Genomic DNA, 26,874 nt, shown 5'->3' on the forward strand with positions numbered 1-26,874 from the left:
GAATGTTGGCAGTCATGGAAAGAGAAGACGCAGAGAAAAATTGTTGACGCGATTTACCGGATCTTTTTTAATAAAGATAAAAAAAAGCCGTTGAAAGTGTTTTTATAAAGACGTGTTTTATAACTTAGATTAGTTTTAAAATATTTCCGACGCAACAATGGAAACGACGGAGGAAAGGGAGCATGGAATTCTTCACGATATATTGACTCAAGAGGAATTGTTGTCTATTCAAAACCCTTCTCTCAATAAATTAAAATCATATTTTACCGAAAAGTTTGAGGAATTTTTAACAGCCAAAGCAGTTTTTGAAACAAGTCGTCAAAATCTTGGTGAGATTTCTATTTTATTTTTAATTATTTAAAGTTCTTTCTGGAACTTTCAACTTAACCTACAAACCTATAGAAGCTCGTGGAATTTAACATAACCTAACTTTCTATAATGGAAATGAAAAAAAAATCGTAGTAAAATGAAATTTATTATTATCAACTTAGCATTTGTTTCTTTAATAATAACGTTTATAGTAGCAAAATTTTGTTTGAATTAAATAAGATTTAAAAAAATTGATTTTTTTCAATTTAATGAAATTTCTTTGTTCTTTCCGGTTGACAAGAAATTAGTGAAAAATTCGACCTCTTCAAAGGTCAAGTTTACATTCTGAAAGAAAATAAACTAATATTGAAAACAAAATAATCTATTGTATACAAAATACCTATTCTTATAAAATTGAAATAAGTTCAGAAAAAAAAACATTTAAAACATTTAAACATTTTCAATTATAGAAAAAAATTTAGACACTGTACAAAAGGAACATGAGGATCAAAAATTAGATCTTGAAGAATGCAAGGGCAAATTAAATTTGGCTGATCAATACGTTAATGAATTAAAAACAAGTGTAGAGGAAGCTAAAGCGGAAATACACAAACTTCAAGAATCCGTGAAAAGGTAATTATCATTCTTATGTATTTTCAATAAAAAAAAAAAAAAAAAAAAAAAAAAAAACTATGATTCTGTAGATAATAAAAGTTTAATATATAAATTTAATGAACTTCTTACGAATATTGTAGTACTTTTCGTATAAAGACACGAATAATTATATATTTGTAATTTAATAAATAAATAGGTTGGAGAAGGAGAATTTTGAACTTAGAAAACAAAGAGATTTAGCTTGCGACGAAAGAGATGGATTACAGCTTCAAGTTGAACGTCGCGACAGTGATTTGGAACGATTACGAATTGAAGTCAATTCCCTCGGTTCTCAATTACAAGCTGCAGTTACCGCCAAGTGTCAGGCACTTTCGCAAATGGAGGAAATCCGTAGCCTTGAGATGACTCTAGATTTCAAGTTTGTATACTTTATACAATTTATTTTATATTTCTATTTTCAACATATTTCAAAATAATTGTTTCTTATTTTCGGAAAATGATTATTAAAACCAAATTATTTTATCTAAGTAAAAAAAAAACTAAAATAAGTTGTCAAATTGAAATTTTAATTTTACAAAAATAATTATTTTGGTTTTTTCATTTTCGAAATTCGGACTTTCAAAAAAAGTTTCGATTTAAAAATTGTCTATGTTACAATAGTAGAGATTAATTTGTTAAATATTGACTTTTAAGAACTTTTTGCATAATTTTAGTTTTTTATTTAATTCTAATATTTAAAAAAATTTGTAATTGATGTGAAGAAATTGTTATTAATTTTCGAACTATTAATTTTTTAAGAAAAATGTAATTTATATACTTCAATTTCTTTCCACTCATTCAAAAGGAACTTAATTTTTTATAAGGAAACAAAAATGTTTTTTCAAAAATATTTAATTTTTTTCAAAATAAACTTAAATTTTCCCAAACTCAATTTATATATAATTATTTTGAAAATTGTTAGTTTTTACAAACGGATTCAACATTTTACGTAGTATGCAACTATTTTTTTCTTTAATTTTTTTATATTCTAAATCTTAATTTAATTTTTGTCCTCAAAAAGTAAAAGTCACAAATATATAATAATAATTGTCATTATTAATAAAAAAATTAAGTTTTGAAAAATTTTTGAGTTATACATTTTTTATAACTTTAAATTTGGATAATTAATCTAATTCAAAAATTAATTAAAATATTTTACTCAATAATGTTTCATAAATTACTTTAGAAAACTTTTTGTGAATTTGTATTTTTAAAGTGGAAATTTTTAAAAATAATTACAATTATTTGACTTAATATTTCAACTTCAATTTCAAATTTTTTTTTATTATTTTCAGATTATGATAATTAATTCATTTATTTGATTGAATAATTGATTCACTTTTTTCATCTATTTCACCTATTTTTATAATTTCAATAAATTAACCCAAGTTTCAATTTATCAAAATTTTTAGGTTCAATTTCAATAAATCTTAGTTTAAATTACGATATGACGCATTTATTGATTAAAATTGTAATCGATCTAAAAAAAGTAATTTTATTTCTTTTCAACCATGAAATTTAATTTATTTTTAAAACTGCAGTTTTTTTAAGTATTTAATTTTTCCAAATAAAGCTCAAATTTTGCCAAAAAAAAATAGTGATCGGTATTTTGATCACTGCAAGTTTAAAAATATTTAAAATAATATTTTTCAAAGAAATAAATTTATTTATTTTTGTACTTTACAGAGAAAAACGTTTAGAGCAAGAGAGAACACTTCTAAGTCAACAAATGGCAGGTTTAGAGGAGGAATTATCAAAAAGAACATCTGAATTACAAACAACAAGATCTGAAGCTTCTTCACGATCACTATTGATAGACACACGTTTGAGTCAACGCGAAGAAGAATTGAGTCTCGCTATTAAAACAACAAATCAACTTCGCGAGGCACAATCAACACTTCAAGGACGTTGTGATGAATTGGCTCAAAAATTAGAAGATCAAAGAAATCATGAATTATCAATGCACGCATCATATCGTGAAGAAGTTGCCGCTCAAACTCGATTGACTGAACTCTATAAATCAATGGCAGACGATACAAATGCAAAAGCCGAAGAATATACCAATGCTGTGAAAGAATTACAAGAATTAATTGAAAATGCCACCGAACAATATGGAACACTTGAATCGAAACACAATCAATTGATGCAGGAACGCGAGGAAGAGAATACTGAGAAGGATCAAAAAATTAATGAACTCAAAACAGAATTGGCCCACGCCAATGAATTGCTCTCAAGTTTAAGACAAGAGAGATTAGATCAAGCTGTTGAACAATTGGCACCAACTGCAGCAGTTACTAGCCGAGTTCTCAGAAAGGGTTTGAGTTTAACTCAAATTTACACACAATTAGTTGATGTCACCAATGAATTAGCGATGGCACGTGAAGAAAATGAAAAACTCAAAGCCCACATGGATGATATTCTTCATGAAATTGAGGAGAAAACTCCAATTCTTCAACAACAACGTGAAGATTATGAATCAGCGCTCGATAATGTCAATACACTATCAAATCGTCTTGAAGAATTACTCATTGAGAATAATACATTACAAGAACAAACCGAGGAAGCAAATAAAATTGCCAATATTCATACAAGAGAAAATCAAACATTAAAAACACAATTATCCGATCTTGCCAGACAAGTTTGTTTCCTTTTGAAAGAAATTCAAGAACTACGAACTGGTCATACAATTCATTCAAATGATATTTCCATGGAGAGCGATGATCTCACATCATCACAAATTATCAGCAAAAAACTTGTCACATTCCGTGATATCGAGGAACTTCAACAGAATAATCAAAAACTTTTAACAATTGTAAAAACTTTATCAGCCCGACAAGAGGAATTTGAACGTGTTGCAAATGAATCAACATGCGAGGAAATGAAAGAGAAACTTGACAAATATATTGAACAATTTGAAGAAATGCGAGCATCACAAGATAGACAAGCAAAAATGTTTGACGGTTTATTAAAACAACGCGATATGTACAAGAATATGTATCAACAAGGTCTCACTCAAGCTGCCTCACGTGGTTATACAAATAATCAAGAAAAAGAAAATGATACATCAATAAATGAGAAATCAACCGACGAAATTACTAAAACAGATAATAATGACAATAGTAATCAATCACAAAAGGAGAATGAGAAAAACAATAAAGAATGGGAGAGAAAATTATCTGATTCCGAGACAAGATTAAAACAAATCACCGACGATTTTGAAACATATAAAAAAGAAAAAGCGGCACATGAAAAAATGCTCGGCGAAGAAATTGATCGTTTAAGAAAAGAATCAGAAAGTAGTTCAACAAAATGTTGTCGTCTAAAAGCCCAACTTGATTCATCGAATGAACGTTTCCATCTTTTACAAGCAAATGTTGTTTCATATAAAGAACAAATTAAAATTCTCGAAGAAAAATGTAATACATATAATACAACAATTGGTAAACACGAGCAGAGTATTATGATTTTAAAGGACGAATGTTTGTCAGCTCAATCAAAACTTTCACGTGCTGAAGTACAACTTGAGAATTTACGTCAAGAGAGACAAATTTTGAAGGATTCAGAAAATCGTTTATTAAAAGAACGTGAAGTTCTTCATCGTGAACGACAAACTCAAGCATTATTAAAGGCCGATGTTGAATCAATAAAAGCAAGTCTTGAACGTTCACAAGTTGAAGGTCAATTACGTGCTGAACAACGATTAGACGATATCACAAGAGAATGCGCAGCACTTCGTCGACGTTTACAAGAAGAACAAGATCGTTTTAGAGAGCTTACATCACATCTAGAGAAACGTGTCAATAATGCCGAGAATCGTCTCACCGAGGAACGAGCACTTGCCGAAAGAGTTAAATCCGAATTGGATCAAGCGCGATTAAACGAGACGGAAAATTTAAAACGTATCGATGAATTAAATAATAAAAATCGACAACTCGCCGTTGATTCAATAACAAAACCAATAACTGGCAATGATAATAAAAAAATCAAAGATTTAGAATTACAACTCACCAATAGTCAAACTGAAACAAAATCATTGCAAGAACAATTGAAATCGGCACGTAATCAAAATCAACAATATTGCGATATTGCCGAAAGTTCAGAGGCACAACTTCGTGAAATTACAGCTCAACATAATCGCGAGAAGGAAGAATTGGAAAATATGTTGAAAAATTCACGAAATGAATTATCAACATTGGAGAATAAATTACGTGTAATGCAGGAGGAATTATCGAAAATTTCCAGTGGAAATCAAGAGACAGATTTTGATTTAAGGGAAAAACTTGCAGTCGCTGAGAAGAAATTGGAAGAACTCGATGAAGTAAAAGGTGAACTTGAACTTGTCAAATCTGATTTACAAAGTGCAACACTTGCCGCTAAAGAAGCCGAAGAGAAATATGTACGTGAAATGTGTTTACATTCAACTGATTTACAATGTTTGGCAAAATTAAAAGAAGAATCACAAGATATTACAGGAAAAATATCAACACTAACGCAAGAGAGAAATTCCGCTATTGAAAATTTAGAATTGGAAAAATCCACATGGAAGGAGAGAGAGCAAAGAGTTATTGACGAAATGAAACAAGTTCAAAAACAAGTAGAGGATCTTAATGCACAAAATGCTATTTTACATAGTCAAATTCAAGAATTGAGTGATCGAGCCGCTGTGATGCAGAGTCAACAAACGAAATTCGGTGGAAATGAAAGTGCCGACACTAGTTTTGATTTAAATCGTAGCTTTGGAAATATTGAAGAAGATTCAAAATCACACGAGCAATTGATACAATTAATTAAACTTATGCAAAAAGAAAAAGCATTAAACGCTGCAAGATACGATGTATTGAAAGCGGAAACAATAACATTAAAATCACAAGCTGAAGTAGCAGAACGTAGATTAAAGGAAACTGAAGCTCTTCTTAATTCAGAGCGTGAAAAATTAGAAATTGACGTTGTAACCGCAACAAAACATGCAAATTTACTAAGAAAAGTCGAAACTCTAAATGCAATTACAGATTCAAATCGAGTTCTACGAGAAGAAAGAGATATTCTAAGTACAAAAGTTTCAGAACTTACAATTCAGGTTAATGCACTTTCAGAAGAAGTTGTACCATTGAGAGAAAAAGCACGCGATTTAGAAGGAAAAACAGAAAATCTCTTGCAAGAAAATGTTAGCCTCAAAGGAGAAGCAACAAGATGGAGACAGAGAGCCAATACATTGGTTGAAAGAGCAAATAAAGCAAGTCCCGAAGATTGGCGTCGACTTCAAACCGAACGTGAAAATCTCAGCAAACTATTAACATCTGAACGTGAAACACACGCAAAAATGTCCGATGAATTTAATGCTCTTAAAATTGAAAAATCCAAATTAGACGAACAAGTCGATCAACTACAAAAACAATTACACTCACAGAGTGAACAACTCGTAAAGCTTTCCGAAGATGCACGTAAATTAACTCAAGAATTAGGTGAAGCAACCTTGGACTTAAATAACAAAGAAAAAGAATTAACCACATTGAAAAAGGAACTCGCTGACAAAGAGACTGTATTGAATGACATACGAAATAAAGAATTACAAATTCGCAAAATTGCCAGAAAATATAAAATGCAATATGAAGAATTGGTCAAGGCAAATCAGGAAGAAAAAACAAAAGCCGAAGAACAACGAATCGCAACTACCAACGCTGCCAATGAAGAAATGCAAGCTAACCACGAACGTGACACTCAACTAATTCAAGAATTAAGAGAACGTATCGATCAATTGACAGCACAATTTGAAGAATTAACCCGTCAATCAACGGCCTATCAAAGTGAATCCGAGAATTTGAAAAAAGAAATCGATGTTATTAATCGAAGTTGCTCGGAAAAGGAGGAACGTGCTAAATTAGTTCTCAAGAATGCAAGAACAAAAATTATGCAACTCACTGAATTCAAAAAAAATTATGAAAAAGAAATTGGTGAACTAAAAACAAGAGTTGATTTAGTTTCAAATGATAATAATACAGCTGCCGAACTTGATGCACGTCTTAATACAATGAGAATTCAAAACGAAGCACGAATATCAAGATTGGAGCATGAAAAATCAGAAATACTCGCCGAGAAAGAGGCACTAGAGAAGAAAATTACTCTACTACAGAGACAATTGGCAGGTGTTAGTGGTACAAGCGGTGCAACAACAGAGCCACCAACTGCAAATATTAAACCAATGTCAGCAAGAGCCGAAACACCTTTTGCAAGTATTCGACCAATGAGCGTTGTTGTACAATCGCGAACAGCTGCTGTTTTACCAACAACAGCTTCTGCACCCGTACTTGTTGCACCACAACAACAACAGCAACAACCACAACAACAAGCTGTTCATACAACCGAAACAAGTTCACCGACAAGTAGTCACACGGATTATCAACCAGCGAGTACGAGTACATCATCATCGTCATCCTCATCATCACAATCGGCACCAAATAGTTTAAGACAACTTGCTGTACAACCACAATTAAGTGGCACTGCTGAATCAACACAACGTGAAGAACCCGAGAGTTTGGAAATTATGACAGGACAACAGCAACAATGTCAACAACAACAGCAACAGCAACAACAAACTGTTGCATTAGTTAGTCCCAGAGTTGAGCAACAGCAAATTAATCAAGTTACAATTGAACAACAACAATCGGTCGCTAGCAGTTCTACTCAATCAGTGAGCACCTCGCAAGGTTCAACGGGACACAAAAGACCAAGAACATTGGATTCATCGGCATCGGGTTCTGGTGTTGTTGAAGGTGTTGATCATCGTCCAGAACAAAATCCAAGTCCAAAGGCAAAAAGAAGCCGACAACAGGAAGTGACACCTTCAGCTACTGCCAGTGCATCGGAAATTGAATATCAAGTAAGATTCACTATATTTAAGGAATTTTTTTTTTTTTATATTTCTCGATCAGTTTACTGATTTTCGTACCTTTCCAACCAGGAGAACCGGGAAAAATTTCAATCGAAGAAAAAGCCGGGATTGAAATTTTCACCGGGAAATTTTTTCATCAAACTCTTTACGAGATATAAATTTTTCAAAATTTAACAATTTTAATGATTTTTTATTTTTGAATGCTCATAACTTTCTTATAAATGCATCAATTTTCAGTTTTTTTTCTCAAAATTTATGTTTTTAACCCAACTTTTTTGACAATTTCAGACAGAAATTTATACAATTAAAATTTACTATATTTTTTGTAATTTAAACGTTAAAATCTTGTTTTTAAAACTGCTTGTATTGTTACATTTCTTTTTTTTCTAATTTTCAAAAAAACTACTTTCTTTTACAAACATTTTAAGCCTGGTCTGGTTATAGGAAAACGCAGGCCTCGGATTATACGACTTTTTCGACTTATTTTAATAAAATGCGACTTTTTCGATTTTTTTTTTAAATTTTTAAAAAAATTTTAAACAAAATTCGTATTTTTTTAGTATAAAATGCAGATCTTCTTTATTTCAATTATTTAATCAATTTTTATCTAAAATTCTTCAATAAATTAATTATTTTTAATTATTTTAATGAAATTCTTCACAAATTCAATTATCTTAAACTATTTTCCAAATTAAAATTTTTTTATGAAATTTAATAATTATTTATAATTTTAAAAAAAATTAGCAAACAAAATTACCAAAAAATTTTAATTTAAAATCACTTGAAATTTAATTATTTGCAAAAATTTTCTATTATTTTTAATGGTTTTTATAATATTCTTCAAAAATTAAATTATCAATTTTTATATGTGATTTCTAATAAATTCTTCATCAACTGATATCACTAGTAATTCCTCTTACTATAATTATTGTCTGAAATTTAAATATTTCTTAAATTTTCTTTCTAGAATTTTTTTTAAAATGAAATAATTTCAATTATAACTCTCCTGAAATTCAATTATTTTTAAAGATTTTTATAATATTCTTCGAATATTCAACTATCTGAAACTATTTTTCGCTTTAAAAGTTTTCAAATTATTGTATTTTTTTCTGCAATTTTTAATAAATTTTTAAGTACATAACAGAAATCATCAAAAAATTTTAATTAAAAATCACTTGAAGTTCAATTTCTTTCAAAAATCAAAATTGTAAATCTTTGAAAATTTAATTATTTTTAAAAAATGTTATCTAAAATTATTTGATAAATTATTTTTAGTTCTGTAAAATTTAATTATTGTCTAAAAATTAACAAAATCTTTTCAAATTCAATTATTTCTAAAAATTCCAACTTGAACTTTTCCAAAATTATTATTAAAAAAAAATTTTATTTAAAAATTTGTAAAACGTGATTAAGCCTGAAATTTTTTTTACCATCAAAACTAAAAACTGTGCCAAAATTTTTAATTCGAATAAATAACTTAAATCAGGTTTTAAAAAAATTTTAAAAATTGAACTTTAAGAATTTTTTTAGAAATTTGTCTTGCTTTTTAAATAAAATTTTTAAAATTTGTCTTACAATTAGTTCGATTCTAAAATATTCGAAATAAATTTTCTGGATAATTTTTTTATAGAATTATTCTCATTACAGAATTAATAAAATGAATTTAATATCGAATAACATTAGTTATTTAAAATAAATGATTCATTAATCAATTAAATTTTTTTAAAATAAAAAAAATCAACTTTTTCGACATTTTTTTGGAATATAAATCGACTAAAATGACTTTTTTTGTGCCTTAAAGTCAATCCGAGGCCTGAAAACGATTTGTTCAATATTTTCTGAATTTTTTAAAATTTTCGAAATTTTGAATTGAAATACATTTTTTATATCTTATGCACTTTTTGAAAATTTTGTATATTTTTTTCCAATAAACAAACAAAAAATAAAAATTTTAGGGCTGTTATATGGTTTTCACCATAAAAATTAAATTTTTGGGTATTGTCACTATCGAAAATTTAAAAAAATTCCGAAAATATTGAATATTACTATTAAAGATGCACATTTAAACAATTATTAATTTAATTATTTGAGATAAAATTTTTTTTCCCTCGCCGTAATTGAAACATTTTTAAGATTTCCATTTGCTTCAATTACGGTGAGCAAAGTATCTTCAAAATGTACGTAATTTTAGTCACCGTGATTTAAATAATCGATTTTTATAAAGTTTAAAACTTTTTTTAATATCTAAATAACATAAGCTTTTATCAATAAGTTTCAAATTGACTTTCTACAATAGAAATGTGGAATTTTCTATTTCAAATGTGTTTTGACTCGAATCGCGCCGTAATTAGTGCATTTACTCTAGATCCAGAAAAAATAGTTTGTATTTTTTGTTGTAATTTTTAGAAATCCCGTTTCTCACAAGAATGTCAATCTAAATATTGATGGTATTATTTATTTAATTCTTTTTTAATTAAGGTGCCTACATCAAGCCAGAGGGATCAAGATGAGGAAGGCGAAGACGGATGTGTCGTTGTAGTGGATTGTGATGAAGGTGAAGGAGGTGGAAATCATCAGGCTCAAGAAGAAGAAGAATTTGAAAATGATCCTTATGAAGAAATGGAGGAAGAGGAAGAATTACCATACGGCGTTGAAGTTGAAGGAGAAGGTGATAATAATGAAGTGGAAATAATTATGGAAGAGGATACAGCAGGTGTTGAAGTTCCAAGACAAGTGCAACCAGCTATTGCTGCAAGTCAACAGCAACAGCAATCTGAAGCTATAAGTTCAGCTGGTCCTTCCGGTGAACCACCTTCATTTGCTCGTTCAGCGAGAGGTATTGCTCCAATGCCAAGACAACAGCAACAACAACATCTTCTTCTTCCTCAGCAAGGCTACGAGGATGGCGGTGATGATTGCATTGTGCCAAGTACACCGACATTATTTGTTCCACGTAGAGGTGATGGATTTGGCGAAGCTGTCAGTTCTCCTCAAGTTCCACAGGGACGTTTCACATTTGGTGATCAATCAGCACCAACGACAGCATCGTCAACACCATCGCTAACAACGTCTTCTGGCACTGCTGCCCGAACGATTTTTGGATCTTCTGCTCCTGGTGTAGCACAAGTTGTTCAAGAGGGTATGGATGATACAAGAATGGATCTCACTCAATTGGAAGATGGCGGAACTGGAAGAAGTGTTCCAACTACGCCACTGCAAGTTTCCCCAGCGGCTGATATGCCTCCATCGGTATGATAATTATAATTTTTCTACTCGATTTCATTAATACAAATTACAGACATCATAGTCGGACTTCATTTTCCCTAAAAGTTCCTTATATTTAAAAGATTTTCCCTAAATTTTCCTTTATTTTTACAAAAAAAATAGAATAAAGTTTTAATTTTTTTTATATCAACTATTAAAAATATTCATTTTCTACCAAAAACACGTCGATGAAGTTCACAACGTTTATTATCAACGATTGAAAAAAAAAAGATAATTTTCATCCGAAAAATAGTAAAAAAATTTTGCCTACTTAAATTTAAATTATTAAACGATGTTATATTTTTTTTCTTGCATAATTTGGGTCCTAAAAACATATAAAGTGGTAAAAAAAAAATTTTAATTTTTGACCATTTTAGAATTTTTTTTTTTTTTTTTTGAAAAAATTAATATCTTTGAAAATCCATGCAAGAGATTCTTAAAAATCATTAAAAAAAAGCGTGGAAAAAAATTGTCGATTAAAAATAATCAAAATTGTGAAAGAAAATAGATATTAAAAATATTAATTTTTTTCAGACTTTAATTTCTAAAATGGTCAAAAATTAAAATTTTATTTTTGATGCCAAAACAAACTTCCTGTGATCATTAAAATTTAAAGGACTCAAAATGAAGGTGATGACTCCTCTCAAAAATTTTTGATCGAAAAATGTTATAAAAATTACAGGCTTCGAAGTGACATACTTTTTTACTTTTTAGATACTTTTTTTCGACAGGGCTACTTTTTTAATACTTAATTTTGGCCAAAAGCCACTAAATGCTACTTTTTTCAAAAAATAATTTTAAAAATTACAGAATTCAAGAATTTTTAATTTTAGCAAATTTTTTTATTTCTAAAAGCTCGCCAAGTTAATGATTTATTATTGGTCGCGTGAACTACTGCTTTATATAATTATTTTTTACACAAATTTTTTATTTTTCAAAATAGCATTTAATATAATTTCTTATTAAACGACCTTTTTACTTAAAAGAATTTTTAATTTGGCAAATTTTTTTTTTGATAGAATTTTTATTTTACAAAATTTTTCTTTACCCAACTGTGTTTTTTTAAAAATAATTCTAATTAAACCGAATTTCAGGCAATAATTGAATTTTAGAGTATTTCGAATTAAAAAATGTTTTAAATAATTGAAATGCCAAGATCTTAATTAAAATTATTAGAAATAATTATGCCAACAAAAAATTTGAATCATAATTCTTAATAATAATCGAATTTCAGGAGATTTTGAATTTAAATTTTTGTAAATTAGAATTGTTGAAAATTATTAACAAAGTTTCAAATAGTAATTGAATTTTACTGAATTTTTAATTAAAAAATGTTTTATTTAATTGAATTTTTGAATAATTGGATAAAATTTATTGAAATTATTAATTTAGCATTGAATTTTAGATACAAATTTTAGAAATAATTGAATTTTTGGAGATTTTTAATTAAAATTTGTTTTTTTTAAATACTAAATATTTTGTATAAGCTTCTGATTCCAAGTTCTAGGATTTAAAAATTCGAATTACTTAAAATTCTAATCAATTAAAAATATAGGTTAAATTAGAATTCTTTTCAAGAAACAGTTGGATAAAAAGAAATTTTGTAAAATAAAAATTGGGTACTTTGAAAATTCCGTTGAGTAAACAACGATGTTGAAGTACGCAACGTTTATGTTCAACGATTAGAAATCAATTTTTATTTAACACGGATAATTATAAAATTGTTTACCTAAAAATATATTTTTTTTATAATTTATTGATTAGTAAAAACTGCAAGAAATATTTTTTAGGCAAAAAATTATAGAATTTTTCATTTTAAAAAATTATTTTTTTTTAAAATTGTTTATCATAAACGTTGCGTACTTCAGCTACGTGAGTAAACATTCGTTTAAAAAAAATTCTGTATTAAATGCTATTTTGTAAAATAAAAATTTATGTGAAAAATCATTTTTAAAAAATAATCATACGCTCCTACCGTTGTACCAAAAACAAAAAGTTAATCGAAGTTTAACAATAGATTATTTTTTGAAAAATAATCAGAAGAAACATAATGTTAATTTTATCCTCAGAATTTTTCTTTCAATTTTTTTTAGACAATTTTACTTTATTTTATACCGTGGATGTCCCAGTTACCGTCCACCTAAGACCTAGTTTCCGTCCAGTTTAATTTTCAAAATAACATTTATAAAAAAATTATTTTCTTTTATTTGTTTACTTAAACTAATAAGTCGATTGTGTGACAAAAGGAATAAATTATTGTTAAAAAATAATTTAAATTACTATACGAGATATTTGTAAAATGGACAGAAACTGGGACATGGACAGTAACTGGTACATCCACGGTAGATGCCATTTTTTTTCAATTTTGGGGATACTTTTTTTTTTAAAAAAATTATACTTTTCCATATTTTTCTTAGTCTCTTACTACGCTTCGTAGCCTGAAATTAGTTTAGACAAAAAGTTATAAATTATAACAATTTGCAGACAAGTAGTGAGCCTTCAGAAGAACAAGAAGCGCCGGTGTCAATGATTTTGGAAAGAACACCTGCGGCTGTTGATAGCAACGAGGATACTTCAATTCCAAGTAATCGTCTTGTTACCGAAGAACAAGATCGCACTCAACCAGAAATAATTGCAGATTCTGATAATGTGGCACCGATGGAAAGTGAGTACATAATTAATTGTTCTTAATATTTACTAATGAATGAGTTACTTTTTAAAAAATAATTATTATTATATTATTATAATTCACCATTTGATGAAAGTAAATTAAAAGTACTTAATATTAAGCTGTATTGAACTAAATATATTTACGAATTTTTTTAAATTTTAACATTTCATATATACATAAAAATTTATTTTCATCAAATATTTTTGTAATCTAAAATTATAACATTTTTCTAAAAATAGTCCGCAACGACTTTAGATACCTAACGATTCTAAAACAATAATCTTTAATTTTTTTGTTCAAAATTATTATTTATATTTTATACTTACATTTTTTTTTTTTTTTTTTTTTTTTTTTTTTTTTTTTTTTTTTTTTTTTTTTTTATTTGAAGATATTGGCTCCGAGGCTGAAAAACAAAATGAAGAAGCCGGCGCCTCTGGCTCTGGAGTTGGTGAGGATGATAATGTAGACGCAGGAGTTGACGCTTCAGAAGAAGCTGGATTAGAAATAGTTGAAGACGATTCAAAAGAAGAAAATCGTGAAGCTGAAGCATCACCTTCAGTGAATACCCGACAAAGGGCATTGCTTGCTGCAGCAGCGTTAGCCGCAGCAGGTTCTTCTTCTGTACCCGTAAGAGGAGGCACTGCAAGAAGAGCAGCAAGAACACCTTTTAGAACGAATCGCGGTGCAAGACCAACTCCCATCATCTGGGACAACAGTCAGTCGAACAGGGGTGAGAGTTCCGACCCATAAAAAGTTTATTTTATAAAAAGCGTTTGGAGAGAAGCTATTATTTTTATATTATTAAATTATTAAAGCTGCGGAGAAGTTATGAGTTTTATAAAAAAGACAACAAGGTGTAAAGCTTGTAAATTTTTATTATGTAAAAGCTTGTTTACTTTCTTAGCTTACGGTTTTGGAGGACCTTCAGGTATAAATTGTCATTTCAAAACAAACTAGATTCTCTCTTCTTTTTATTCTTGGTGTTTGTTGATTTCTAGACAAAAATAGTTTTTTTTTTTTTATAATGAACAGTATTATCTTCATTCATTCGTTCATTCATTTTTTTGTTTTATTTCCTCTCTGTGAAACAAATGCATGAAAATAATGACAAATCTATTTTTGCTTTCTAGCACTTTCTGTTTTTCAAAAAGGAAATTTTTTTTTGTTTTGCTTTGTTGATAATCTTAAATAGATTTTAAGTTCTTTGTAAAATTGTTTAGATTGTACACAGCGAGAATTTTAAGAAGTAAACAAGCAAGCGAAATTATAAATTTGACATGTAATTCATCTCTTCATGGGTAAATTATTGTTGAGAATAATTTCGTGAATTATTGAAAAACAATTTGTTCTTTTTACAGCTGTATATTATATATTATTATAGGAGTTTAATTTACATACTCAGGGAAACAAAATGTAGTCACACTAGAATTAATCTCGTTAATTTGTCTTAGAGCTTTTATTTTTGAAAAAAAAAAATTAAAAATAAACCAAATACTCATTTATGGAGCATTTTTAGGTTGTAACACATGGCATTAAAAACATTAACCAGTTTAGTTTGAGGAGAACAGTATAATTACATGATTAAGGAAAATGGAAATATTTTTATCTTTAGATTTAAATTATTGTTTTGTTCGACAATACTTTATCATAAATTTAATTTAAAGAATATAACATTTTTCTTTTTATAAATAACAGAATATAATTTTAAACTAAAAATACTTTTAAATTAGAAAAGAAACAATAATTTAAATTAATTTTAATATATTTTGAAAAAACTATCAATGCGATTCGAAAAAATAATTCGTCTTCTAAGATTATTTTTATAATAATAATTATTTCACATTTTGTGTTTATCTTTATTATTGATAAACACTTTTATATTTTATCCGATTTTAAATTAAAACTCACTTTTTTTTCTCTAAAAAAATTCTAATAACAAATCTGTTTGTTGAAAATAATTTGCTTTAAAGAAAATTAATTAATTTTGTTCTATTTTTATGCTTAATATTTTTTTAAATAAAATATTTTCAACAAATAGAGTTGTAATTATATAATCCTTTAGAAAATAAAATAAGTTATAATTTATTGAAGTTGGATTAAATATACGATTGTTTATCAAAATTGAAGAAAAACACAAAAAATGTGTAATAATTATTAAAATAGGAAATAATTTTTTTCAATTGCATTTGCAGTTTTTCCAAAATATATAAAAATTGTTTAATTTTATTTGCCTTATTTTCTCTTAATTTATTTAAAAGCGTTTTAAATTTGAGATTATTTGAATCTATAAAAAAATATGGAATTTATTGTACTCTCCAAAGAATTACAATTGTAATGATTTATAAAGCACATTTATGCAACCCAAAAATGCTTTTTTGTAAATTATAAATACTTATAATTTAAAACCTAAAGTTTAACTTAATAGGTATTTAATTTCATATAAAAGAATATGTTTTGATTTCTTCAAAACAAAAAAAGTGTACTGTTTTTATTGTTTTATTAAGATATATGATATACGACAGTCTGTAAGTACATATAGTTAATACTAAAAGTAGGAAAGAATTCAGAGAAAAATTGGATATATAATCAAAACAAAAGTTACAGTCCAACTCCATATTTTGTTATTTTTTTAAATCAAAAAGAAATTTATAATTTTTAAAATTGTTACAGTGGAATTATGAAAAATTTTATTTCTGATACTTTGAAGAATTAGAAGTTGCCATTGGATAAATAGTAAAAATTTGAGATTATGAAAAATGAAATGGTTCTGGTTAAAAAAAAACCTAAAAATTTCATAATTGTTCTTTTAATCTCACAAAATTTTTAATTCTTTACCCAATGGGAACATTTAATGGTTCAAAATTGGTAAAATTAAAATTGATCACATTTTCACTGAAATGCTTTTTAAAATTATAAATTGCTTTTTGATTAAAAAAAAAAAAAACGAAAATATAGAGTTAGACTAATTTTTTAATTTGACTGTCCATTCGATTTCTCCTTAATGCATAAACATTTTTTAAAGCGAAACCTGAGAAATAAAATTTTTCTTTTCTCTTAGAAACATTAAAATAAAAATTATTATCAATTTTTTTTGTTTTTTTTTTTGAGAATTCTAATTTTTTCCTTCTTTATTTATTTTCAGTTTCCAATGGGCCTATAAAAATATTATTTACTGATTTCTTTATTTTCAAAAAGTAATTTCGATTTTAAAAAAATCGAAATCGAAAATCGGCTTTTCATTTTTAAGAAAATCATAATAGTTTTTAAAGAAATTGAAAATAGTAAATGTTTATCATAGGTATATGAGAAATAAAAATTAATAACTCGAATAAAAAAGTTTATGCACTTTAAAAACTTTCCGATTTTCAGCATTAACTTTCTGATATAGACTGTTGCAAATCAACTAACTTAATATATATTGTTTTGTTCTTTTTGGGAAAAAAAAAAATTAAAAGTTTGTTAACTTTTTTTTTCATCTAATCACATTTGTTCATAAATTTGCACTTAATCATTCTGCTTTTTATAATCAACATATTTAAATTCGCAATTTTTTTTAAAATTTTTTTCTCATAAACCCTCTCTTGAGGTCATAAATATGTATTTTATTTAAGGACAAAATTCAGGGCCAGGCATGATGCGTGGTCACTTACCACGAGGCGCCAGCGAGGGAACTGCAGTAAGAGGAAGAGCTAGGGGAAGACGTATGCGTGCAAAATATCCTTATAGTTATAGTTAAAGAAAAAAAAACCCTCAAAAAAAAATTTTTTTTCCAACGTTAAACATTGAAGTACGAAATACTTTTTATTTGTAAACCATTAATGTTATTATAAATCTCATAAATAAGCTTCCAAAAATATTTCAACAAAATACACGTTCTCTGTACTAAATATAATTATTTTACTATTAAAATTACTGAAATCTTTTGGATTCTGATTTTAAAAAAAACAGCGGCGAAAAGTAAAATTGTATCTCGCACATAATGTAAGTGATATATGGCAAAAAAAAAAAAAAACGAAAATTCGGTATTTATATGTAATAAGATTTCTACGACATTCCGAAAAATTTTGTTTTCTCTCTTATTACGAATTTTTATTTTTCGGTATGACTTTTTTTTATTATGACAAAATATTTCGTTGTAGGTATCTAGTTTAAGATTCTAAATGTCAACTTTTTTTCCTCTGTAATATATTATTGTCAATATATTTGAATAATTTTTCAGTATAAATGTTTTGAATGAAAATTTTTTTACTTTAATCATGATATTTGATATTTGATTAAAGTGGATGAAAATAAGAAATGAAGTGAAATTAATTTCTTGAATAATTTTGTTAGTATAAATTTTGAATGTAAAATTTTATTAAATTTGATATTCGATTTAAGTGAAAACTGATGGAGAAATTAGTTTCTTGTACTAGTTTTATTTGGATTTCATTCATTTATAGAATAATTTTATAATTAAAAAGTAATGTAATAAAAATATTTAAAATTAGTTTTTGAGTTATTTTTTTTTTTTTTTATTGCTATCGCAGAAATCACCCCAACTTTTACGAAGAGCTAATCTCAGATCTCTAAATCACTTATCACTTGAGGATTTATAAACAATTTGAGACTTGGAAATTTTCAAGGCTATTGCTAATTTATTGGAGAAAATTAAATTAGTATTAAAAAAATATTTTGTAAATTATATATTTTTATAAAATCTTATTAAATTTAGAAGAATTATTTTTGTATGAAAGCGAATTTAATATTTAAAGTGTCATAAAAATAAATTGAAGAAATACTGTTTTTTGCCTTAAAATAAAAATTAATGTTATCACAATTATTATTAATGTAAATTTCTTTTTGATTTTAGAATGAAAAAGAGTTCCGTATTTTCACCAATGGCAAATCGAAGCGGTTATGAGAAAATGTTCAATCGTGATAAAATGTATGTTTGATGATTCGATTTACTGACGCCGCAAAGAGATTTACATTTGGCACATGGCCAAATATCTTCCTCGAATACTCTACATTTAAATAGTCTTAAAGCCCATTCTTTTTCAAAAGCAATTTCACGTCAAGAACGTCTGGACTCTGGATTTGCAAAAAGAAATAGCTTAATGATTCTGAAATGTTCAAAATTTCTGTAACAAGCACAAAAAGTTTTTTAACTTTCTTCTAAAACACTTTTTTTTTTCTAACGCCTACTGATTTTTATTGTTTTAGATCCTCAACATTGTACGGCGGAAAAAAAATCAACTTTAAAATTCCTAAAAATAATCACCACTTATCACTAAATATTATAAATAATATTTTTGATATTTACAAAATATGAATCGTTGGAATTACTTTTTATAGCACTGGAGTGGAGGATAAATTATTAGCAACGTCAGAGAGTTAAGTTACTTTTTAAAAAAAGTTTTTTCAACTTTATTCCTGAAGGAATAAAATTAAGAAATATTGAAGGTCAAAGAAGTACTATAAGAGGTCTTTGATTTTCTTGACAGATCCTGTCATTAACACTTGTCACTCTACATTCACATTTTCCATGATGTTCAACTCTAATCCATGTTTTTTTATTGTTTCTCGTTCCCACACTACTGATTTTAATTTCAACTTCTTCGGTATAATTGGAACTTGTAACGGGGGAACAACTCAAATCGGTACTTGGACAACATCCTGTATGAACATCACATCTTTTGAGAATTATATAAACAGGATAACTTGGACTCTCAGCTGGATTTAAATGTACACCTTCCATTAAATCTTGAAGATTATAAGCTCGTGGCTGTGGTTCGTTACAGGCAAATATCCTCGAGTAATTGATACCTTGATTGAAAGAAATCTTTTTGGGCAGGTGGTCAATATTCTTCACTGTTGTTGAAAAATCTTGATTGGCAAAAATTGGAAGAATGAGGACCAGAAGAAGATAAGAATTCTCCCAGAAAGAGATTCTCATCTTTTTTTGGTTTTAATAAGGTAAGAAACTTCTTTTTTTTCAAAAAAAAAAAAAAAATTGCGATTGAATTTTTTTTTGAAATTTTAAAAGTTAAAATATAGTTTTTTTTTTTTTTTTTGAATCACAATAACACTGTATTCGCTTAGACAATCGAGAGACGAGAGTGGCTGAATCTTTCCTCTTCTCAGAGTATTTATACTTTGAGAAGTATAGCATTTACTTGAATTTGAAATCACGCATGATCGACGCTAGATTTTCTTTTCGATTAATATTTAGATTTGCGAAATGTTTGCTAATGTTCTTCGTCATTATATTCGAGAATATTGACGGAGAACTGTATTCAAATGTAACAAACTCTCTGAGAGTACGCGTGAGATTACATTTTTAAGGGAAATTAATAAAAAATTAATAAACTACAATTATTTTTCATTAGATATTAAAAAATTTTCAAACCAAAAAAAAAATATGTTTTTATGTTATTTCAAATGAGAAATTTCGGTTTGAAATTGTAAACATTCAAAGCCAACATACCCTACAATTATTGAAGTGAATGAACTACCGAAACTCAACGAAAATTGCCCGCGATTGATGTTCGTGAAACGAATATGAATGTAATTCTTAAAAATCATTACTTGTAAAATGAAGATTCAGAGAAATATTTTAATCGCAATTATTGAAACTTATGACCAAAAAAAAAATTCAATTATATGTTATTAATTTTTAATGAAAATAATAAGTTTAATTTTTTTGTACATTAATATTTAAAAATATAACGTTTATGATGTTAAACTTTAAAATACAATTTTGAACTTATCTAAAAATTTTATTTTTCAAAAAATATTTCAATGTTTAATATTCATATTTACCAAAGGTAGAAATTTCATAATTCTGTATCTAAAAATGCTTAATTTTATAAAAATATAGTTTCTCTTTAAAATGATAATCGCATTTAAAAATTTTTGTTATTAAATTAATTAAATTAAATTTCACATTTTTAATCAAAAAAAAAAAAAAAAATTAAAAATGGAATTATATGAATTTGTTTTTTTATAATTACTTTTATAATTTTTTTTTGTTAAATATAATAATTAGGAGAAAAACGGAAACTCTTTCTAGTCATACTCGATACTTTTAAACGTCAAGGAAATTGCTTGAGGAATCTATGAACTCAAATTTTATGTTTCACATAATGATTACTGGTATTATTTCTATACTTACTAAGAAAACTGTTACAAAATATAAAAACTAATTTCTATATTTTATGGGAATAGAATTAAACTTACATTTTGTCAAAATCATAATACAGTAAATTTTTTTGTATTTATTTATTTAATAATCGGAACAAGCCCCTTCGTACATAAGTTTTTTTAGAATGTAGAAAAAAATTATTGCAGTATAAGTTAGTTTTAAAATAAAATTTTTTAAAAAATATTTATTCAGAGTTATAATATATTTAATTTCGCTTTGAACAATTGATATTCCAATATTATAATAAAAAAAAGATTAATATTATAATTTAACATTAAATTAATTTTCATTTTAAATAATCGAAGGAATTAATTTTCTATTTTCTTTCTACAATAATAAAAAAGTAAATAATAATAAATACATAAAATATTTATCTATTTGTATAACAATTTTAATTATATAATTTTTAATTAATAAATCTCTCTTAAATAATCTTCAAAGTAATACTTGAAACTTTCTTTCCTGCAATAAGTTTACTTTGTATAATTTTTGCTTCTTATCAGTATACCAAGAATGATGCGATAGACATTACATTTACAACAATCAAAATGTATTAGAACTCTAAACTATTAAGTTCTCTTCACGATAATAATTTATAACAAATTATCTCTGAAATAAATTTTAATATTATTTTATTATAAATAAAAATTAAAAAAAAATTGTAAAAATAATTTTTCTTTAAAATGTGAAAAAAAAAAATTCAAAAAATTCAAAAATTTAAATGTATAAAGTGTCTAAAACGATTTTTATTTTTTTCTCCTTGAAATTCACTCAATTCTTAATTAATTCACTTCGTAAGATAAAATCAATTTTGGGATTTCCTATTGCGACAGATGGATTCAAACAGTATTTCATTTCTTAAAATTAATTTCAATTTTAATTAATCCAGTTGAATTTGTACTAAAATAGTCTGATTTTTGCTGTGCATAAAATAATAATTAAAAAAAAAACAAGAATAAACTTTAAAACCTGTTTTAATTTCAGGCTTATCGCAAAGAAAACCTCATTACTCATCAAATTAGTGATTTGGCAAAATTTATAATATAAAAGTCCAGAAGTCTTCACATTCAGCCGAAAATTTAGACGAGTCACGTAGGCACTTCACCTTCAAAAAAAATTTCACGTAAAGGATCACTCTCTCCCGGATCGAGGGTGTGTAATTCGACCTCAAAGAATGTCTAAGACGAGCGAGATGAAAAATTCACGAATGCATTATCCACAGGAGCGGAGTTAGATCCAAAAAAAAGTAATTGAATTTAATTTCAATTTATTTTCCAATTATTATTTATTTTTCTACAATTTCCACAAATTAAACATTTTATTTTTTCATAAATTTTTTTTTAATGAAAGAATCGAAAATAAAAGTTCAATAAAATTCTCGTAATTTAATTAAATTTTTACACTAAAAGAAAGGAAACAATTTAATTATTAAGCTTTCTTATTATTATTAACTGTTGGAATTAATTTTTATCCAAAAGCAATTTTTGATTATTCAACAAAAAAATTGCTCACACTTTTACTGTCTGGCTCTTTTTTTTTAAAAAAAAGTATTAATAAAAATTTGTTTTCATAAATAAATTGAGAAAAATATTTAATATTAATTTTAATTAATTTATTTTTTAATTTCTTGTTGAAAAGCATATCCGACCCTGAAGGGTAACCAGACACAACAGAGACAGGAGGTCGTGATGATATGAATCACTAAAACATCGACCTGTCGCATCGCTTAGATATTCAACCTCTGAGCTCCTTTAGAAATTTAATTCGTTTCTTTCGCTGGCAATCAATCAACCCTTTCTTTTTTTTTTTTTTTACACCAATACCAAAAATCTTTCAAATTCACTGTTGAACCTCATTTTTTCCTCACCAAAGAAAGAGCGTAAATTTTGCCTTTAAAAAAAATAATTGCAATAATAATTATTTTTCTTATAAAATTGAAATAAGATCCAAAAAAAGTTCAATAACATTATTTCGCCAAAGTTGAAAGAATTTTAATTTTTTATTTCCTTTTGTAAATTAAATATAAAAGAGAGATTTATAAAAAAAAGCATTTTTGCGAAATTTTTTACAAAATATAATTAACAAATTATTTACAAAATTTTAAGTATCTTTTTATAAAATAATTTTTACTGATTTGTTTTTTCTTACAGGTGTTTTTTTTTTTTATTATTATTTTTGTCCTTTTTTTTGAATATAAGGACGGATGGGAAAGAGAGCTTCTGTTGACAAACTTATAAGAAAGACGCGATAAAATGAGAGAAGAAGAAGAATGAAGGTGCGATCCGGAGTCACGAGACGTAACGCAATTTCTCGAATGGGAGGCAGGACCAGAAGTTGTAATTATACTTATCTTAGTGATATTCTTGGAACGGTTTGTTCGACCCCTCCTTTGAGTTTACTAAGAACCAAGTGAGAGAAGGACAGATTGATATACATTGATGCTTGAGAAGAGAAAAAGAAAGAAAGACTATAAGAGAGCGAGGTAGACTTCAAGGAGCAGAAAAAGAAGAAAAGAGAAACGATGATGATGATGATGATGATGATGACGATGACGATGATAGAAATTTGAGGTGGGGACAAACTCTCTGAGGATGAAAGTTACATGTACTTATATATATAGTATAGTATATACAGAGAGAGGATTCTGAACACAGAAGACAGAAGTCACGAATCCTTTGCTCCTTACAATCGCGCGAGCTTTGAAAATTTCAAGTTATAAATTGTAATTTCATTATTACGATCAATATTTTTTTGATAATTGAAAATTATTTTTCTTAAAAAAAGTAAGAGGACAATATGAAGAGAATTATTATTTTATTTATCATTCTTGGATTCATCTCACTTGCTGTTAGCAAGCATCTCAAGTAAGATTTTTGTTTCTATACAAGTTTTTTTAAAAAGCATATGTAGTTTAAAGTTTATTAACACTTTAAAGAAAATATCAAAATTAATGTCGAAATTAACAAAGTTTTTTCAAGAGGAAAAATTGTCAATTTCTTTTTTATTAATGAACAATCAAAAATTATAATTCATTTTTTTTACAAAAACGAAAGTTTTGTGCTGAATTTCCCAAATTATTCGATCACAATTTTATCAAAAAACAGAATTTAAAAAAAGAAAGTTTTCAGTTAATTAATATATATGGAAAAAATGTAAGATCTTTAAAAAAATATAGAATTTCTAAAAATAATATGAACTAACATTCTAATTTACCTTTTTTAAAACTTTTTTGAAAGCACTTTTTGGAATTTTTTTTTACTAGCATAAAAGTGATTTAAATAAAAATATTTTAATATTTAAAATTGTGTTATAAAAATTTTTTAAACTACTTTCTGTAATTTTTTTTTATAAGAATAAATGTGCTTTAATAGTTAAACAAAATTAATTTCCTTTTCAGTGAGTGAAAAGAAATTAAAGCACTTAAACTAAATTTTTCTTAAAACTTAATAATAGAGTTGAAAAAATAATTTTAATTTTGAAACTATAATAATAAATTTTCCAAAAATTGGAATTTTGAAAAAACAAAAATTGCCTACAATATCCTTAAAGAACAACAGTGAAATTTATCAAACTAAAAAAAAATATTTTTGATTTTTAAATTTTATTTTTAACTAAGTGATAAAATTTTTATAATAATAATTTAAATTCTGTTAAATCTTTCTAAATAATAATTTGTATTCTGTAAATATTTAATTTTTAAAATAAAGCAATTTCCGTCTCATTTTTACATTTAAAAATAAATTTTTTTTTTCAATTAAATAAAGTAATGAAATTTTTACTAACTTATTTTTTTTTTTGTTATTTCACAGAGACAGCAGTTATTTAAATCACGTGCAATTGGTTCGTGAATTTAAATGCTCCTTTCCTCAACCGCGAGCCGTGTCAGTGGAGGAGCTTTTGACAGTTGGACCAAGTGCTGATGAAATTTTTTATCCACCCTCAACAGTGTTAGCACGATGTGGAGGTTCCGGATGTTGTCCAATTAATCAAATTTGCGCACCAGCCGAATCGAGAAATGTCAGTCTTGTTTTCATGGTGAAACATGCAATAGATCTTCAAAGAGATCGACATCATGAGATAATACATACATTGGAACACACAAGATGTGCTTGTATGGATGAGAAACTTGTTGTTTCTGTGTAATTATATTGAGCATTTAAAAGATTTTCATTCTGTGTATAAGAATTATGATTTGTTCGCGAAAGCAGCTTTCATCCAAAGTAGAACGAGACTTTTTATTCAATTAAAACACTTTGAAAAAAAAAAATTTATCCGTCAGAAATGCATTCCCAAGAGTTCTTTGAGGTTTTGTTTCTTTTAGAATTATTTTGATTGATTAAAAAAAAAAAAAATCTAATTCTAATTTCTGTAATCAATTTTAACAAATTTTTGAAATCAAAAAAGAATTTTCTTTATTCCTTTTTTTAAAATTTTATTTTGTTTTTCAATCTGCCTCTGGGAATTTCCTGACGGATAATTTCTGACGTAATTAAGTTCCTGTATTATGCTAATTGCATAATTAACCAAAGAATATGAAAATGTTTTTACTATTTAGAAAATGCACATAATTATTGTAACTTCTTTTTTAATACATCTTTATTATTAAAGTACCAATTGTTAATAAATTAAAAAAATAAAGAATGTTTCATGATTTTAAAAAAATATATATTAATCAAAATAAATTAATAATAAAATTTGTTATTAATTTTCAAAAAGAAAAATGTGTTTTCAAGAATGAAAATTCGTTTGAAAGCTGGATTGAAATAAAATACGTACTAGTAAAGTTTTTATATATATGTCTAAAACGAATGCAAATCCTAAAAAAAAAAAAAAAAAAAAAACCATTTGGGTAAAATTGCCTGTGATATTATTTAACTTTTTGATTTATATTATAGTATGGAAGTAAAAAGAATAAATAAAAGTTTTTTTTTGTTATTTTTCTTACCTTACTCTTCTTCCTGAGAGTCTTGAGTAATTTGCTATTTACGCTTGTCAAGGGTCACAGAACAAAGAAATTGAGCGTAAATTTCTAGGGAAGAGTTTCTAATTCTCGAGTTTGAAATATTTTTTTGCTGCTACTAAATCGAGTTTAATGCTCTCGTTGTTCGGAGCTAGTTTCAAAGCGGCTTCCAATTCAGAAATACCATGTTGAGGAACAGATAATTTGCAGAGAGCAGCGCCTCTTCGAGCATGACACCTGGCTCTTGATTCTCGATTGCCTTCACATTTTGGAATCATTAATTCCAAGCCCTGTAAAATTTTATCAATAAACAATTTTTTTTTTTTACTTTCAAATTAGGTAATATTAATTTTTTTTAAATTATTCAAAAAAAAAAAAATTTTCTAATATCTATTAAATTATAAATAAAATGTTAAATTAATTTTTAAATTATAATCTAATGAATTAGAAAAATTCTTGAAAAAATTAATTTCTATTTATTACCGTTGAACAATCTTCTACACATTTGTGAAAATTCCCCAAAGCATAATGAGCCGCTGATCTATTCACGTAAAGTGATGTCATTTTTTCGCTCAATTTTATTCCATGTGTGTAGGCGCTTATAGCACCTAAATAATTTCCCAACTTGAAGAAATCACTGAAAAAATTTTAATTCACTAATTAACAAAAAAAAAAAAAAGCAATTTTTCCCGAAAATAAAAAAATCGAAATATAAAATAATAATAATAATGGTAATAGGTACAATAAATTTTATATAAAATATTTTATAATTAATTTATATAATATAAATAAATTAATATTTAACTTACTCTCCCTTATCTTTTAGCCATTGAGGATTTTGTTCTTCGGGACGAAGATCTTCAGAAACAAATCCTGTTTGTCGTCTTGCTTTCGCTTGCTTTTCTAGCCACTAAATTCAAAATTTGCATTTCTATTATAAA

General features: G+C 26.4%; 4 protein-coding genes across 6 annotated transcripts in view; 2 read left to right on the forward strand and 2 right to left on the reverse strand.

The window, feature by feature from the left end:
- On the forward strand, positions 1 to 18,012 carry LOC127290232 (nucleoprotein TPR-like). Of its 2 annotated transcripts, none has more exons than XM_051318692.1 (8): positions 1 to 329; positions 780 to 942; positions 1,121 to 1,342; positions 2,650 to 7,840; positions 10,331 to 11,101; positions 13,601 to 13,781; positions 14,176 to 14,517; positions 14,692 to 16,874. In XM_051318692.1, the coding sequence occupies exons 1-8, from the start codon at positions 158 to 160 to the stop codon at positions 14,742 to 14,744; spliced, it is 7,095 nt and encodes a 2,364-aa protein (XP_051174649.1). In that variant the 5' UTR covers positions 1 to 157; the 3' UTR covers positions 14,745 to 16,874. The 2 variants fall into 2 exon arrangements, with proteins under 2 accessions (XP_051174649.1, XP_051174647.1); XM_051318690.1 differs by lacking the exon at positions 14,692 to 16,874 and adding an exon at positions 17,399 to 18,012 and having other exon boundaries at positions 2 to 329.
- LOC127290251 (uncharacterized) lies at positions 17,540 to 19,725 on the reverse strand. The gene has a single exon (XM_051318726.1). The coding sequence runs from the start codon at positions 19,723 to 19,725 to the stop codon at positions 19,234 to 19,236; it is 492 nt and encodes a 163-aa protein (XP_051174683.1). The 3' UTR covers positions 17,540 to 19,233.
- LOC127290254 (uncharacterized) lies at positions 19,621 to 25,635 on the forward strand. The gene is made up of 4 exons (XM_051318729.1): positions 19,621 to 19,745; positions 21,958 to 22,219; positions 23,124 to 23,837; positions 24,783 to 25,635. The coding sequence occupies exons 3-4, from the start codon at positions 23,770 to 23,772 to the stop codon at positions 25,114 to 25,116; spliced, it is 402 nt and encodes a 133-aa protein (XP_051174686.1). The 5' UTR covers positions 19,621 to 19,745; positions 21,958 to 22,219; positions 23,124 to 23,769; the 3' UTR covers positions 25,117 to 25,635.
- Positions 24,887 to 26,874, reverse strand: part of LOC127290243 (dynein axonemal assembly factor 4-like) — a 4,916-nt gene continuing 2,928 nt past the window's right edge. Inside the window, exons 5-8 of one of the 2 annotated variants that reach the window (XM_051318716.1) lie at positions 26,743 to 26,843; positions 26,417 to 26,570; positions 25,919 to 26,223; positions 24,887 to 25,026 (exon numbers count right to left, since the gene is read on the reverse strand). In XM_051318716.1, coding sequence (XP_051174673.1) covers positions 26,017 to 26,223; positions 26,417 to 26,570; positions 26,743 to 26,843 — 462 coding nt within the window. In that variant the 3' untranslated portion in view covers positions 24,887 to 25,026; positions 25,919 to 26,016. Of the gene's footprint in view, positions 25,027 to 25,725; positions 25,791 to 25,918; positions 26,224 to 26,416; positions 26,571 to 26,742; positions 26,844 to 26,874 lie in introns of those variants that run through there. The other variant, XM_051318715.1, reaches the window with a different exon arrangement.

This window comes from Leptopilina boulardi, unplaced genomic scaffold (genome assembly GCF_019393585.1).
Source record: "Leptopilina boulardi isolate dan_hultmark-lab unplaced genomic scaffold, ZJU_Lbou_2.1 LbouV2_58, whole genome shotgun sequence".
In the NCBI taxonomy this organism is placed as follows: Eukaryota; Metazoa; Arthropoda; class Insecta; order Hymenoptera; family Figitidae; genus Leptopilina; species Leptopilina boulardi.